The following is a 15,948-nucleotide window of genomic DNA, read 5'->3' as shown; positions in this document are numbered from 1 at the left end:
CATTAACTGGGCCACAGCTGTGGTATTGGTGTCTCCAGAAGCCAGTTAGCTGTGTCATGTTCAATGATCACAGCCTTCCTTTGTGGCAGGATCTCACAGTCACACTCTCTTGGCCTCAGGGCTGTGGGTTGGGCTCACCTGATCTACCATGGACATAAACAGACCACGCGTAAGTATATGCAGTATCAAGACAGCAACACCTCATTTGTGTGAAGGTCATAGGTGATTAGATTTGGAAAAAGATATTTAATGCTCACCTAGTACAGCACCTGACAGTATAAGAAAAGAATGACCCTTAGGAATTTTCTTGTTCTGAATTAAGCAAGTTTAATATACACATTCATTCATCCCAATTTTCCCAAGCTCAAAGAAGCTTTTTATAGAAATTTAAGTATTTTACTAACAAAATCAGAACCCTAAATGAAACCACTAATTGATTCCATAGTAAGAAGAGGATGTCTGTATTCATTATAATGAAGACTTGATAATTGATACTTTTTCAAAATCTATACCAAAGTTTGTACTGGAATTTTTTAAAAACAAAATACCTTAGCTACTCTCACATGTTAAAAAGTTAAAAGCCTTCCATCAAGTAATAAGCAGATATTTTATAGCATTAATTATATACCACTAAATCTGTTTTACTGGTCAGCACAATTTTCTGCTTTCACATTGATTGTCACTAAATATGTGTGAGAAGCATTTAACCCAATATTTCTACTCCTAGGAGTCTATCATCTAAGGAAATTAACTGTAATAAAGACAAAAATGTATATATATTTGTTGAAACATCTTGACTATAACTAATGAACACCTTAAATGGAAAGCAGTTAAGTAAATCATGGGAAAAGTATTTACATATTCTACAGGCATTAAAATTAATATTTGTGAATATTTAATGACATGATTAATTATGAAAAATGCTACTAAAGATCACATATTCCCCAATCAGTGGTAAATTCTTTTTCCTTGTACATTCTCAGAGGATGGGGAGAAAGAGATGGGCAATGCCAAGCCATGGCAGGGCACTTCCCTTTAATGCCAGGCTGTTGCTCATATCACAATTTTGACTCTGACGTTTTTCTTTTTCAGGACCCGGGTTCGGTATCTATGCAGTTGTTCACCTTCTCCTTCCTGTGATGTCCCTTTGGCTCCGTCGTAGCCATAAAGACCATTCCTACTGGGACGTGGCTTCTGCTAATTTCAAGCATGCCATCGGTCTGTCCTGCGAGCTGGTAGTAGAGCACATTCAGAGCTTTCTACACTCAGGTATCCATAGCGCCAGAGAAGTTCATGTGGACTAGTTCTTTAGTAGGCAGCATCATTGCCTAAAAGGGCTTAGTAAATACCTAATGCAAATACTGGTAACATGATTTTTGTCCTGGAAATTATTAAAACAGAAATACATGGTCAGTGCCAGCCTTCTAATAGTAGATTATCAAAGAGAAAACTGGTACCCATGTATCCTCTACAAAATTATCAAACAGAAATACTCAAAATACATTCATGGTTGAAAATAAAATACCTAATAAGAGGTCTAGGATATCTGTGCATTAGGAGAGAGGAAATAAATTTGAGTATATAATAAGTAAAAAAGAACTATCACTGTAACCTAGGGGTGGAGAGGGAGTATACCTGGGGGTGGAAAGGGGATATAGCTTGCTGTGCTGTTTCAGCTCAGGAGCTTAAAGGGAGGAGGTGGGGTTTTGATCCGATTATGGGCAAATAGTAGCTTAACAGACTCAAGATGAAGAGAAGTTTCTAGATATTTGTGGCACTTTGAAAAAAGCTGTGAAAGTGTAGGGTGGACTGTATGTTGAAGTCAGCAGATGGAGAGGGACCTAGAGGCAGGGGGAATGTGTCAGCTGTGATACCAGTGGAGCCACATGTGGGAAGATCTGGAAGTTTGGGAGCAGAAGAAACATCACTGCATCTCTGCTGGCCACAGAACTTATAAACAGAAGGCAAAAGCGTGTGGAAATAAAAGGGGAGAGCTGTCCTTTCTGGAGAGGATAGAGAAACTAAGGAGACACTCTCTCTTCCACGGGAGAGTCACAAAGCAGAGATAAGAAACTGTGTCTCTACTAAGTTTAGCAAGGACAATTTGCCCTGCAAAAAGGGGCACTAATTGAGAAAGAAAACAAGTGGGTTTTTCCACATGTAGGTGGTAACCGGTGACCCTATCCCTAGGGGTCCGTGTTCTTGACCAGGGCATTGCCTCGCACAACATGGGACCATGGATTCTTCTGTGAAAATTGGTTCTGTGTGATTACAAAGACTTTGAGGAAAAAAATGCAGATGTATTCCTTGAATTGGGCAAATGTGATTTTTAAAAGTGTTATTTTTCTTTAATCTGGAGCTAGTGTGCAGACTAAAGCCAGACTGACAAGGTTCAGCAAGTGGTAGGACTAGAGATTTTTTTGTTTTCCAAGAGCATTTGATTCATTTTAATTTGGTATTGGCAGTAAGGAAAGTATGTTTTACTGTATCCTTTTTAAAAAAAAATTTAAAATTTTTACCATCTCGTATAATATTTAGGCCATATTTAATTATGTGTTCTAAGTAGATGAATGATACACTTAATTTTCAAACATGTTTATCAACACATAAAAATGAACCATGTATTTCATCTTAATTTATCTAGAAATGAATTAAACAAGCTAAAATTGGATAAAAATTTTGAAAAAAGGTTTCACTGGATTTTTTTTTGATATGGCCATTTTTTCTCATTGTTTTTTCTTTCTCAGATAATTATGTATCTTATCACTCAGACTTCCCTCTTTTGCTATAGATGGCCATTTCAGTCTGTCCCTTTACACTAGAGCTGAGTGATACACCTTGACTCTTTCCTTCTCCTGTAGACATCAGGTATGAGAGCATGATCAACACCATGCTGAGGGACCTCTTTGAGCTACTGGTAGCGTGTGTGGCCAAGCCCACGGAAACCATCTCCAGAGTGGGATGCTCCTGTATTAGGTGAGAAAAAAGTTTCCTGACTCTCTACAAAGTTGAATTTTCATTATAAAATCCAAGGAAATTAAATTATCTTTGTAGTAGCAATCCACTTTTTGAATTGCATTTTGTAATTAAAAATGACTACAGGCTGACAATTTTTTATTCCTGTGTTCAGGCAGCAAATATTTATTGTGTAAGGCGATACAGAGTACTGTGGTTCAGAGAAAGTGATATATGTAAACTAAAGTCCCTACCCTCACGGAGCTTAGAGTCTATTTAAAATGATGTAACAGAGAGAGAGTCACATGAAAAATGATAATAGTGAGGAGTTAAGTGGTAAATGCCAAGAAAGGACCAGAAGCTGCCAGCAAGGGCTTAGTCATAGCAGTGACACTTGGTCACATCCTCTAAGGTGGGCACTTTCCAATTAGGAGAACAAAATGAACAAATGCATGGAGATAAGAATTATAAGTGACAATAAAAGGGTTTGGGGTTTGCTTTGGTTATTATTTGTAGAGGAGTGGTGGAAAGTGCAGCTAGAATGGAATCATCAGTACAGAATACATACAGTCTTGTATACAAGTCTGAGTTTAATCATTGGCCTACTTACAGTGGGGATCCATTGATATTTTTTAGTAAAATGGTTTAGGAAGTAGCATGTTGACAATGGAATATCAGAGGGATGGAAGGCAAGAGTGATAAAAGACAGGAAGACTTACAGGGAAACCACAGAATAAACCTAAGCACGAGTACGTAAGGGACTAAATTCTGTGGCAACGAAGTGTCTCGATTCCAGGCCCCTTTCCTTGTTTCTTGGGCAGGTACGTCCTGGTGACGGCGGGCCCTGTGTTCACAGAAGAAATGTGGAGGCTTGCCTGCTGCGCCCTGCAGGACGCATTCTCTGCCACACTCAAGCCAGTGAAGGTAAATGGCTGGGAGGAGAGAGCCAGAGCGGTTCAAACCTTCCTTAGCTCCCTGATGCCTTACCAAGCTGGGCACCTGGGTTCTGCCTGCCTCCTCAGAGCAAAGGGTGAGAAAGAAGTTGCGGGGTCAATGCTTTTGTCCCAGGCACAGTGACAATGTCAGATCCAAGACTATGCCGTGAACCAGGATGCACCCAGCGAGCATCTGCTGTTTCTCCCTAGGACCTGCTGGGCTGCTTCCACAGCGGCACTGAGAGCTTCAGTGGGGAAGGCTGCCAGGTGCGGGTGGCGGCCCCCTCTTCCTCCCCCAGCGCCGAGGCTGAGTACTGGCGCATCCGAGCTATGGCCCAGCAGGTAAGGGCTGGGGCTTTTGAGCTCAGCGATTCCAGAAACTTGAAATACATGTTGGTAATTCTTCCTGAAGGTCTTTCATCACCAAACTGGCTTTCATTCCCTCAGGGACATATGCCCCTTGGGGACCATTCTTTTGCCATCCTTTACCAGGAATGACTTGAACCTGATCAACAGTGTCATCTCTTCTCCACCATCTCTTGCTTGTTGCATCTTCTAGTGCCTAGATCAAATAGAGAGTCCTTTCTGCAGCCTGGTCACTGTACTTTATCCACACCTTGCTCCAACTACTTATAAGTATTTGCTTAAATGTTATTGTTACTGGTAGACTACGAGTGCCTAATGATGGCACACTTATTGGATGTTTTCTTATATCTTCCATACAGAACACAGAACTTAACATTTAAAAGTTGGTTGTGAACACCTGAGGAGCAAAGAACAGATTCTGTATATTTACCTTGGTATTCTTAGAGCAAGGCATAGAGAAGATGCTTCGTATGTGTTTGTTGAATCAATGAGTTACTGAATCACAGAAGACCTTATAGTATTAGCACAAGCTACAGATATGACCCTAAGTGGTATGGCAGTTTGCCTGTAAGAAACCCCGTATGGGGCTTTCAGCAGCAGTACAACTAAGTCTATCCCTAAATTCACATACATTCATAACAATGCTATGCATAGTAGTGAAAAAACAAAACTGGACAAGATTCCCAACAGTCATTGACTGGCTAAGCAATCCATCATGTCATAGCAACAGACATGTTTGAATTGTGTCTTCACATGGAGAAATTATTTTGCATGTATATGTTTACAATATAAAGTTTTACAAATGTATATGAACTGTCAGATTTGCATTAATTTTGAAGAAATAAAATGCATTGGAGGTATACTCAATAAAGTTTTCTCTTAGCACACTGATAATCTAGGATTCCCCTGATTACCCAGATAAGGAACTCAGTCACTTACATGCCATCAGTTGAGAAGTTTCCTGGGCAGGTCTGGCATCTGGAGGGCTTCCTCAGGTAGTAGGTCAAGCACTTTTTATCTCCAGTTGCTCACATCATCTGCTGAGCACATTCATAACATCCAGGACATGGTGATTCTGCTGGTTCTGAAGGGAGGGAGTGCAGCCCACGGAAGCCTCCGTGGCCAGTCTGCAGAAGTTAGGACAGAAGAACAGCTGTGAGGCTGCCATAAAGAGCCACTGCCAACAGCATGGCAGTTGTAACTTCTGTAGCTACAGTGTGGCTAGGAGCAATAGCAGAGAAACCACAAGGGTGGCCCTCCAAAGGGATAGCTTCTCTAAACAAGAAGCTGTTACATCCAGCTAGATAAAGACTAGATAAAAACGTGTGCGTACAGTAATCTTTTCAACCACATCCAACCATACAGTAAGAATATGAAAATGTCAAGGATTTCTCTTCTGAAATAGATCATTAATGGAGAAGAACAGCAGAGAAGTGTTTAATATTTCTTTCTTCCTCAGTCCAAAACCTTTCTCCCATATTTGCTCATAAAATAACCCCATATTCAATAATCTGATAATTCTTATAAGATTTGGAAAGAAAAGGTTTCTTTAAAATTGTTCTAATCTTTCCAAAGTAAAGTAGTGAAGGTGTTTCAAGTCATGTGAAGTGAAATCATTAGGATCAGAGATCCAATAAGTGCTCACTATTTTCTTAGTCACGTCTGCTGTTGCCTAGTAGAGTCACGTGGCCACATCAGTAGTCCTGATTAATTTCTTATTCCTGTGTTGGATATAATAAGATACCAAACAGACTCAAAATCAGAGATGACCTTTTACAAACATAGCCCCTCTTTATTTACTCTTAATTAATATTAAATGTCAGTGCTTTCTATTTGGAGTATAATGAATTGTCAAATGGTAGAACTAGTAGTTTTATTAGGGTCAGCAGCTAACATTGAGTATTTACTCTTCTGTTCCAGTGCTCTGCCTATGTAATACAGATAAATCAACTCGCTTAATTCTCTCAATAAACATACCAGGTAGAAAACCATTCTCAGCCTCATTTTATAGCTTAGGAAATGAGTAGACAGAATAGACAACTTGCCCAAGACCATCCAGCTAATCGGTCATGGAGCCAGTCGAGGAGGTGAGGTTCTGAACTGTGCCTTTGTGTCCTCACACAGGTGTTTATGTTGGACACCCAGTGCTCCCCAAAGACTCCAAACAACTTCGATCATGCTCAGTCCTGTCAGCTCATTATTGAGCTGCCTCCTGATGAGAAACCAAATGGACACACCAAGAAAAGGTGAGCACCTAAGTTTCAACACGTAGGGCGCTTAAAAATAAGAAAGTTCATTTATTCCCACCTCTTGCTCATTGTAATCCAAACTTTGGCCAAGAATACTGAAAACGTTTGGAATCGTTTGGAAAAAGTTTTCGTAAAAACTCTTAGCCTTTTAACCAAATTTCCCACATTTCATATGTATCAGTTTGGGCTGCCACAACAAAGTACCACAGACTGGGTAACTTAAACAATAGAAATTTACTTCTCACAATTCTGGAGTCTAGAAGTCAGAGATCGAGGTGTTGCAGGGTTTCTTCTGAGGTCTCTCGCCTTAGCATGTAGATGGCTGTCTTCTTCCTGTGTCTTCACATGTTGGTTCTTCTGTACGTGTCTATGTCCAAATTTCCTCTTCTTATAAAGACACCAGTCATATTGGATTAGGACCCATGTTAATGACCTCATTTTGACTTAATTATCTCTTTAACAACTCTTTCTCCAAAATACAGTCACATTCTAAGGTACCCTAGTACTTAGGATTTCAATATATGAGTTTGTGAGCGACACACCCAGCCCATAACATCATACATATTATAACCTTTTTTTTAATTGTAACTTGAGACATGGTTCAGATTGTTTCAGTGAGAAATATATAAACTTCTCCATGAATAACACAGTTGTCAGGAGACAAAAAGATCTGTGTTCTGCCACGAGAAACTTGCCCTTTTAAATACTATCATCCTGCCGAAAAAAAATATTGTTCCTTGCGGGGAACGTGGCCAGTGTTCCCTGCAAAAAACCGGGTCCCTTTGGTAGAGTTGCAAGGGATAAGAAAATAATAGAGAGAAATGGAAAATGGAAGAAATAAAAGAATACACTGAGACAAAGAAATAGTTTTATAAGTTTATAAAGATTATAGGCAAAGCGGGAGCTCAGGGGGCTCGGACCTCTCCGTTGGTCTCAAAAAGCCCCGAATGAGGTCTTACATGGTAACTTATAGAAAATAGTGAACAATGGTTAGGGGTAACAGATTTACATAACAACAGGTAGTTCCTCTCAGGTTAACAGATTTTCAAAAGGCTTTTACAGAGGGCTTCTACAGATTCTTTAACTAATTCTATTTACGTGAGCAAACGGTTACAAAGTCTTTCAAAGGTTAATTTCTAAATTCTAAGGTAAGTTTATCATTTAAACAGAGGGGTTAAACAGAGATATGCAAGCTCCATGTTTATTAGGTTATTGTGAATGGAGACAGCTAGTCTAGAGTAGTTTAAACAAAGGCTCTGCTTTTGGCCCTTTGTGAAGCTGGCCTTTCCGGGAAGCTGTTTGTTCCGGAGGGCACTTCATCGTCAGCTCTCGGCCTATAGTTTTTAACAGATTCGCTTGTGCTTTACGAAGCAAATCCAATTCTTTAGGTCTGAGAAACGCGGCGCCTTGTGGGATACAGCCGCTACTGCCTTTCAGAGACGCCCTTCCATTGTAACAGCATTCGAAATGCAAACCAGCACATTCACCTATGCCTTCAGGGCAAAGCTCTGTAAAAACTCCTAAGACAGATCCTGTCCCAAAACACGTTTAATACTAATTCATGGAGCAACAGTTCCTAGAGTTGAAGATGAAGGCATGACTGACATTTCCATTTTTAAACTTCTGACACATCAATGGTAATGATGATAAGCATTTGAGCACTGTATGTGAAGACCAGAGGGTAGATGTTTCCACTCCCATTTGACCCATGACAACACATTTAGAGGGGCTGGGTCACTCGGTCCAAGATACTCAACTGTAAAGTGGGAGAGCCACAGTCAGAACTGGGTCTCCTGAATATAAGGCCTCTGCCCTTTCCCATTTCCATTTTAGGAAGTGAGTTGGTGCAATGGACTGAATGTTTGTCCATATGTCGACTTCATATGATTTAATCCTCACCCCCAATGTGATGGGATTAGGAGATGGGAGCTTGGGAGGAAATTAGGTCATGAGGGTGGAACCCTCATGAATGGGGTTAGTGCCCTTAAAAGAAGAGATGTGAGACAGCCCTCTTTCTGCCACGTGAGGATACAATGAAAAGACAGTTGTCGGCCATGGGGAAGAGGGCCCTCACCAGGACAGGACCATGCTGGCGTGGCACCCTGACCTCAGACTTCCAGCCTCCATGACTGTGGGAAATCATTTTCTATCATTTCAAAGCCACCCATTCTATGGTATTTTATTACAGCAATCCGATCTAAGATAATTGGTATCATTTTATGAGCTCTGAAAGATTTGTCCAAAAGTTAGCTGGTTAGCATAGCAATTTGATTCATATGACCATGTGGGTGAAATTCCTAGGTAATACTTTTTTTTACTCAAGTGTTGTTACATACAAAAGAGTATATGGAATGTTCAAAAGTTATAAATCCTGAATAAAAACTAAAATAAATATGAACCTGCTACCCAACTTCAGAAATAGAACTTTCCCAATATCCCATTTAAATGTATCCTCCCCAGCTCTAGCCCCTGCCTCCCTCAGCTGCCAGCAGTCACTAGTTTTTAAGTGTTTGTCTTTTTTAAATCTATTTCATGTACCAAAGATTGTGCAGTCCTTTAACATCTTTAAACCTTGACCTACTTCAGAATTTCATTTCTTTTCCTACCTCTTTTCCTTTTTTCATATTTCTGGTTCCCATTCAGCAAATTCTTCTTACTGGAGCATTTTTGAAGTAAAGGTAGGGAAAAAGGAATAATAATAGGCTGAATTCAAATTACAAACAGAACATAGGAATAATAGAATAACCTAATGTTCTTATGTTATTGGTTTAAAAAGTTAAGATTTAAAAATATATCAACATGGCTCATAAAATTAATTTACTTAGCACTTTTACTAGGCAATTACTCACTGTATTTAAGTAAAATAGGAAAAACATATTAAATTTTTTGGCCAAGCCCACTGAGCCAAAAGACATTCCCTAACATTCTTTAAGTTAGCAGAGGCAACTCTTAACTTAGCATAGGATATAGTGGAAGATCCTTAACAAACCTAAGGGAAGTTTGTTATGTACTGGTCAGATGCATCCTTACAGGTCCATGTTAAAATCACCATGGAAAAAAAGACCTAAACTAAAACAGATCACAGCATTCAAATAAAGAGAAATCTGGGTTGATTGGTTTGTTTAATAGCTTTGACATTCATAGCCCCAAGCTTTACTCAATCCACAACATCTTAATTACAGCTTTACGCTGTATTTTAAACTATGAATCTACTGACATTAGCATGTTTTAAGTCAACGCTTATTATGCAATTATCTCTCAATTATCCAGTCTGGAGGCTGGCTTTCAGAAGCAGGAAGACTGCAGTTCCCCTCTTAAAGGTGTGCTGAGAAAAAGGTAGAAACACTTCGGTACAATGAATTGGAAAGTTACTTGTTGATTTTGTTTGAGATCTTTCTTGTCCGTCAGCACAGAAGATTAAGAATCACATATCTATAAAAGTTATTTCGCTGTTTCTGTACCTTTCTGAAAATTTCCCCTTTCCCTCTGTTTTGTTCTTGCTGCATCATTTAGCTCAACCCTAAAGTAAAGCGTATGTTCTGTCCTTTTATACATGCACAGCTAGCAATTTTATATCTTAAATTTAGCATCAAAAAGATGGTCTTGGTTGATAAAAATATTCCACAATCCAAAGGTGGCTTTGCGCTAGCCCTCTTTTCAGGTGTTTGCTAGAAAATGGCTTTCTGTTTCTCAGGGAAGTAACAGAAAATATCCCTGTGGGCCAAGGGTTTTATACCTGCAGAAGGCTGATCCAGCTCATCCCTCTGGTTGTGCTTCTTTGAGCAGCCCACACCCAGGGCTTTTGTTATTTGATTTGTTTTGGAGACTTACTGAGTGCTGCTGTCACCAGACATTTTCCCAGTTACTGGGGACAAGAAGATGAATAAGATACTGCCCTTTCCCTTGAGGATGTTACGGCATGAGGAGAGACTTATATAATCAGTGAAGGGTCCTATAGTGTGGACAGGAGACACTGGACCAAACTGGTAGCTTTGAGAGCCTTCTTCAGAAGAAGAATTTGCATTCAGGTTTCCTAATAGTTTAAGTCTCTTATCAAAAGTTACTTAAGTAGGAGCTGAGAGGAGAGGGATGGAGAGTTCTTGTTTAATGGGTACAGAGTTTCGGTTAGGGATGGTGGAAAGGTGGTGCTCATTATACAACGTTGTAAATATACTTAATACCACTGAATTGTATACATGAAACTAGTTAAAATAGTAACTGTATGTTATGTATATTTTACCACAAAAAAAGTTAAAGTGATTTATTTAAAAAGGTTACTGTTTTTGAGTGACAGTCCTTTGTTACTCATTTCATTTTCCTTGAGAATAATGTTTTACCTCAGTGACAACTACCAAAGGGCAAAGTCAGCATTTAGATTTTTATAAGATTATTATTTTCTGCTAGTTAAAAAAGTACTTTTGGCCGGGCGCGGTGGCTCACGCCTGTAATCCTAGCTCTCTGGGAGGCCGAGGCGGGAGGATTGTTTGAGCTCAGGAGTTTGAAACCAGCCTCAGAACCACTTACTTATTTTAAAAGCAAACAATTTTGGACGGGCGCGGTGGCTCACGCCTGTAATCCTAGCACTCTGGGAGGCCAAGGTAGGCGAATTGTTTGAGCTCAGGAGTTCGAAACCAACCTGAACAAGAGCGAGACCCCGTCTCTACTAAAACCTGAGCCCAGGAGTTTGAGGTTGCTGTGAGCTAGGCTAACACCATGGCACTCTAGCCTGGGCAACACAGTGAGACTCTGTCTCAAAAAAAAAAAAAAAAAAAAAGTACTTTTCCTGCTAACTTACAAAAATTTTTAAATTCAAGGTCATAGTGAGATAAAAATAAAGCAGAAACTTACTAACATAATACTTGTACCTTTGTAATCAATATTGTTAATAAGCATTGTCATCATTTTATAATTACCCAGTTTGGGGAATTAGTTGGCAATATAATGGCATAAGCTATTTTTACAAAATTCTAAGGCCAATCTTTTGAAAATGAAACCATAAACCCAAAACCACATTGGCGAATTAAAATGTTTGGTAGAACAGGTTGAGCATCTTCACTCCAAAAATTTGAAATCCAAAATGCTCCAACATTTGCAACTCTTTGAGCACTGACACGATGCTGCAAGTGGACATCACCTGACCTCATGTGATGGGTCACAGTGCACAACATACTCAACACCCCCAAGGAAAAAAACGACCCTCCCAGCTGCCATGTATCTTTTCTGCACTTTCCCAGATTCCCCCATCCACTGGTTATGATTAAAATGGTTACCATGTAATGCCCCCAAAAGTTTGCCCTTTTTTAAGACATTTGAATAACTTTAGTTTGTAATTTCACATATATCATTTTGAAATGGGTAATGTCTGAATTGCCTTGAAATAACTGATATAAGACAGAAGAGCATCAATCAACCCCTTTCTTTTCCTTTGAAGCGTTTCTTTCCGGGAAATCGTGGTGAGCTTGCTGTCCCATCAAGTGTTACTCCAGAACTTGTATGACATCTTGTTAGAGGAGTTTGTCAAAGGCCCCTCTCCTGGAGAGGAGAAGACGCCCCAGGTCCCGGAGACCAAGCTGGCCGGCTTCCTCCGCTACATATCCATGCAGAACTTGGCGGTCATATTTGACCTGCTGCTGGACTCCTACAGGACGGCCAGGGAGTTCGACACCAGCCCGGGGCTGAAGTGCCTGCTGAAGAAAGTGTCTGGCATCGGGGGCGCCGCCAACCTCTACCGCCAGTCTGCGATGAGTTTCAACATTTACTTCCACGCGCTGGTGTGTGCCGTCCTCACCAATCAAGAAACCATCACGGCCGAGCAGGTGAAGAAGGTCCTTTTTGAGGACGATGAGAGAAGCACGGATTCCTCCCAGCAGTGCTCGTCAGAAGACGAAGACATTTTTGAGGAGACCGCCCAGGTGAGCCCCCCGAGGGGCAAAGAGAAGAGGCAGTGGCGCGCCCGGATGCCCTCGCTGAGCGTCCAGCCCGTGAGCAACGCGGACTGGGTGTGGCTGGTGAAGAGGCTGCACAAGCTGTGCATGGAGCTGTGCAACCACTACATCCAGATGCACCTGGACCTGGAGAACTGTCTGGAGGAGCCGCCGGTCTTCAAGAGCGACCCCTTCTTCATCCTCCCCTCCTTCCAGTCCGAGTCGTCCACCCCGTCCACGGGCGGCTTCTCCGGGAAGGACACGCCTTCCGAGGACGACCGCAGTCAGCCCCGGGAGCATTCGGGCGAGTCCCTGAGCCTGAGGGCGGGCAGCGGGGACACGCTGATGCTGCCGCCCAGCCCCAAAGTGGAGAAGAAGGATGCCGGCCGCAAGAAAGAGTGGTGGGAGAACGCGGGGAACAAGATCTACACCATGGCGGCCGACAAGACCATCTCAAAGCTCATGACTGAGTACAAAAAGAGGAAGCAGCAGCACAACCTGCCCACGTTCCCCAAAGACGGCAAAGTGGAGAAGAAGGGAGAGCCGCTGGGCCCCAGAGGCCAGGACTCCCCGCTGCTTCAGCGTCCACAGCACCTGGTGGACCAAGGACAGATGCGACATTCCTTCAGCGCGGGCCCCGAGCTGCTGCGACAGGACAAGAGACCTCGCTCCGGCTCCACCGGGAGCTCCCTGAGCGTCTCGGTGAGGGATGCCGAAGCACAGATCCAGGTAGGTCCCCGGGGGCCAGAGGAGGCCAGGTTTCCAATGAGGTGTCCCCGTGCAGAGCTCACATACATGGTCTAAGATGCCGTAGAACCAGCAGGGGTTGCGGACCCAGTTTACCTCCGAAGTCAGAGGACCGCCTGAGCCTAAGATGTAGTATCAGTCTGTATCAATACACCAGTGTGAAACTGAAACTTTACTGTCAGATAATTTCAGGAACTGTTTCTCTCCATTGTGACATATTAGTGAGATTTAGGAACCCACCTCTACAAATGAGGTGGAGCTAAAGCTTATAAAATGTATGGACCTAATTTGCCATTAGAAAATGGCCCGGAAGAAATGCTGTAGTTATGAAGCGTTATGTAAAGGAAAAAGGCAAAGTGAATATTAGTGTGGTTATGCCAATGAATTTTTTTCAAGTTTTTCTAACCCATTCCGAGCACATAAAAATTCTCATTTTTCAAGGAGCTTCGAGTATGTCTGTTCCTTCATATGTTTATTATTTGTAATTCTGTGGTATAGCTGAAGTGCTGGTACTATTTTGGCCAGTTTGAGAAGAGATAATGTGAGAGGGGGGAGAAAAATAGGGATATAGAGAGAGCTCATTTAAAAATAATCTTAACGTTTATCTTAAATCGTAGATTCCTGTCACAGGCATGTATTCTTAGCATGAACATAACTTTGGAATTACCGTGAATTTTGCAAGATGCCTTATTTTCCTCTGAAGTTTATTGAATATAGAATTAAAATTCATAATTCAGAATCTGCAAAAATCACCTTAGACTAGACCAGTCAAACTGAGATGTATGGTTATTCTTTAACAGACAACCTTCTTGGCAAATCATATTACCTTAATTGCCTTTTCATGTCTTGGGGATTTGCTTATGATTTTAAAAGTTATCCTAAATTAAGGCAGACCTAGTCCAAGTTATCTGGGCATTATAAAGACTGCTGATTAAAAGTATCATATGGCCTATGGAAATCTCATTATGAGAAGGCAAGAGAGGTCTTTTTTAAATCCAAGTAATATGTAAGATTTTAGTAGTTTGTGAGAGCTGAAAATAAGGCATTTCTAATGTGATATGAGTCTCTGCTTACTCTTATATATGTGAAGTAAAAACTACAGATTATAGGAACGTTAAATTAGTAAAAACTAATTTCTTGCAGCTAGAGCCCATTTAGAGATTGGGAGGGTCACACTCAAGTGTTCAAATGAAACTATGGGGGAAAGCCACTGATTCTCTTAAATCCTTTCTCTTAGGCATGGACCAACATGGTGCTAACAGTGCTCAATCAGATTCAGATCCTTCCAGACCAGACCTTCACTGCCCTCCAGCCAGCAGTGTTCCCTTGCATCAGCCAGCTGACCTGTCATGTGACGGACATCAGAGTTCGCCAGGCTGTGAGAGAGTGGCTCGGCAGAGTGGGCCGCATCTATGACATCATTGTGTAGCTAACTCATGTTCCGCTCCTAAGAAAATACATTAGTGAGGGTTACAGTCAGCCTGCCAATCCAGCTGATAGCATTTCCCCACCACCACTTAAACTGGAGTCTCAAAGAACAATGTTTCCTAAAGTCAAAAAGCCTTTCAGCCACTCCCTAAATAATCAGCATTTGGGCCATTCTGGGTACTAATGTTGTATCTTGATGACACAAATGATACTTTTATTTTGCACATCATTATAGAAGAGTCTACATTCCTTGATACCTTCCCAAATCTTGAAGTTTATTTCCCAGTGCTTTTGCTTACAGTGTTGTCCCAAAATGGGTCATTTTCAAGGACCACCACTTTAAAAACACTATGTTGATCCATTTGATCCATCAATTTACAAATAAATGCAATTCCTAAGGCAACATCTGCTGGTAAGTCAAGCTGATATGTAAACACTCAGACATCTAGTACTAGATATTACTTGGAGGAAGATTTATATTATGATTATGGGTTTGGCTGGGAAGAAAACAACAAACATATATTCTTGGGTGTCATAATCAAGAAAGAAATGACTTCTGTTATAAAATAATCCAGAACATTTCAAAATTATTCCTAAATTGTTAAGATTTTCAGGTATGCACCCACTTCCCCATGTAAGGTACTATTGTGCCTTTATTTCCCCATTTCTGAAGGAAGAAAATTCTTTCCTACCAGGGTGTTAAGTCTATGGCTTGGCAGCCTTTGACACAGTGCCATGATAGTAGCTGATACATATGTTGAAGACTGACAGGCTACTCTGGCCATCCTGTTGTTCTTGGCTTCTGCCCCCAAGGCAGACAAGGAAAGGAAAGAAAAAATGGTGCCTTAATCCTTTATTGCACAGACATTTCTATGCCCAACTATCTGAACATAAGGTACAACATTTGGTTTTTAAGAAAACAAATCATTAAAATGCAGCTCATTTTATATCAACACCCTTGGAGAAAAGGAACTCAGAGTCCTCCGTGCAACCAGAAAGCAGACTTCTCAGGGAAGGGAGCAAGGAGTTTGGGGTAGGGAGGGATGATGATGAAATCATTTTAAACCTTAAAATATAATAGAGCAGTCATATGAAATTGTGTCAGTTATTCACATACTACTAGTCTCAGAAAATAAAAGAAGGGGACACTAAAGTTAGAAAATTAATTTTTTCTGCTTAAAATATTTCTCCTAACAAGTAAGTTTACCCTATGTTTGAAGTCTTTCTAATCAGACCAATATTTTAAGTGTATATTTCTTTGCCTAAGTATTACTAGAAAATGAATTTGAAAGCTTTATGTTATTACTTACAATATTTTTATATTTCTTACATTACAATAATAAT

General features: G+C 40.8%; 1 protein-coding gene across 1 annotated transcript in view; it reads left to right on the top strand.

The window, feature by feature from the left end:
* Positions 1-15,402, top strand: part of ARFGEF3 (ARFGEF family member 3) — a 119,964-nt gene extending 104,562 nt beyond the window's left edge. The window contains exons 26-32 of the mRNA XM_012650498.1: positions 1,093-1,269; positions 2,862-2,976; positions 3,777-3,879; positions 4,101-4,232; positions 6,381-6,502; positions 11,937-13,158; positions 14,414-15,402. Of these exons, the coding sequence (XP_012505952.1) occupies positions 1,093-1,269; positions 2,862-2,976; positions 3,777-3,879; positions 4,101-4,232; positions 6,381-6,502; positions 11,937-13,158; positions 14,414-14,605 (2,063 nt within the window). The 3' untranslated portion in view covers positions 14,606-15,402. The remainder of the gene's footprint in view (positions 1-1,092; positions 1,270-2,861; positions 2,977-3,776; positions 3,880-4,100; positions 4,233-6,380; positions 6,503-11,936; positions 13,159-14,413) is intronic.
* The last annotated feature ends 546 nt before the right edge of the window (positions 15,403-15,948 follow it).

The sequence above is a fragment of the Propithecus coquereli genome, unplaced genomic scaffold (assembly GCF_000956105.1).
Source record: "Propithecus coquereli isolate 6110/MARCELLA unplaced genomic scaffold, Pcoq_1.0 Scaffold329, whole genome shotgun sequence".
Lineage (NCBI taxonomy): Eukaryota > Metazoa > Chordata > Mammalia > Primates > Indriidae > Propithecus > Propithecus coquereli.
This window is presented reverse-complemented; position numbering and strand designations above follow the sequence as displayed.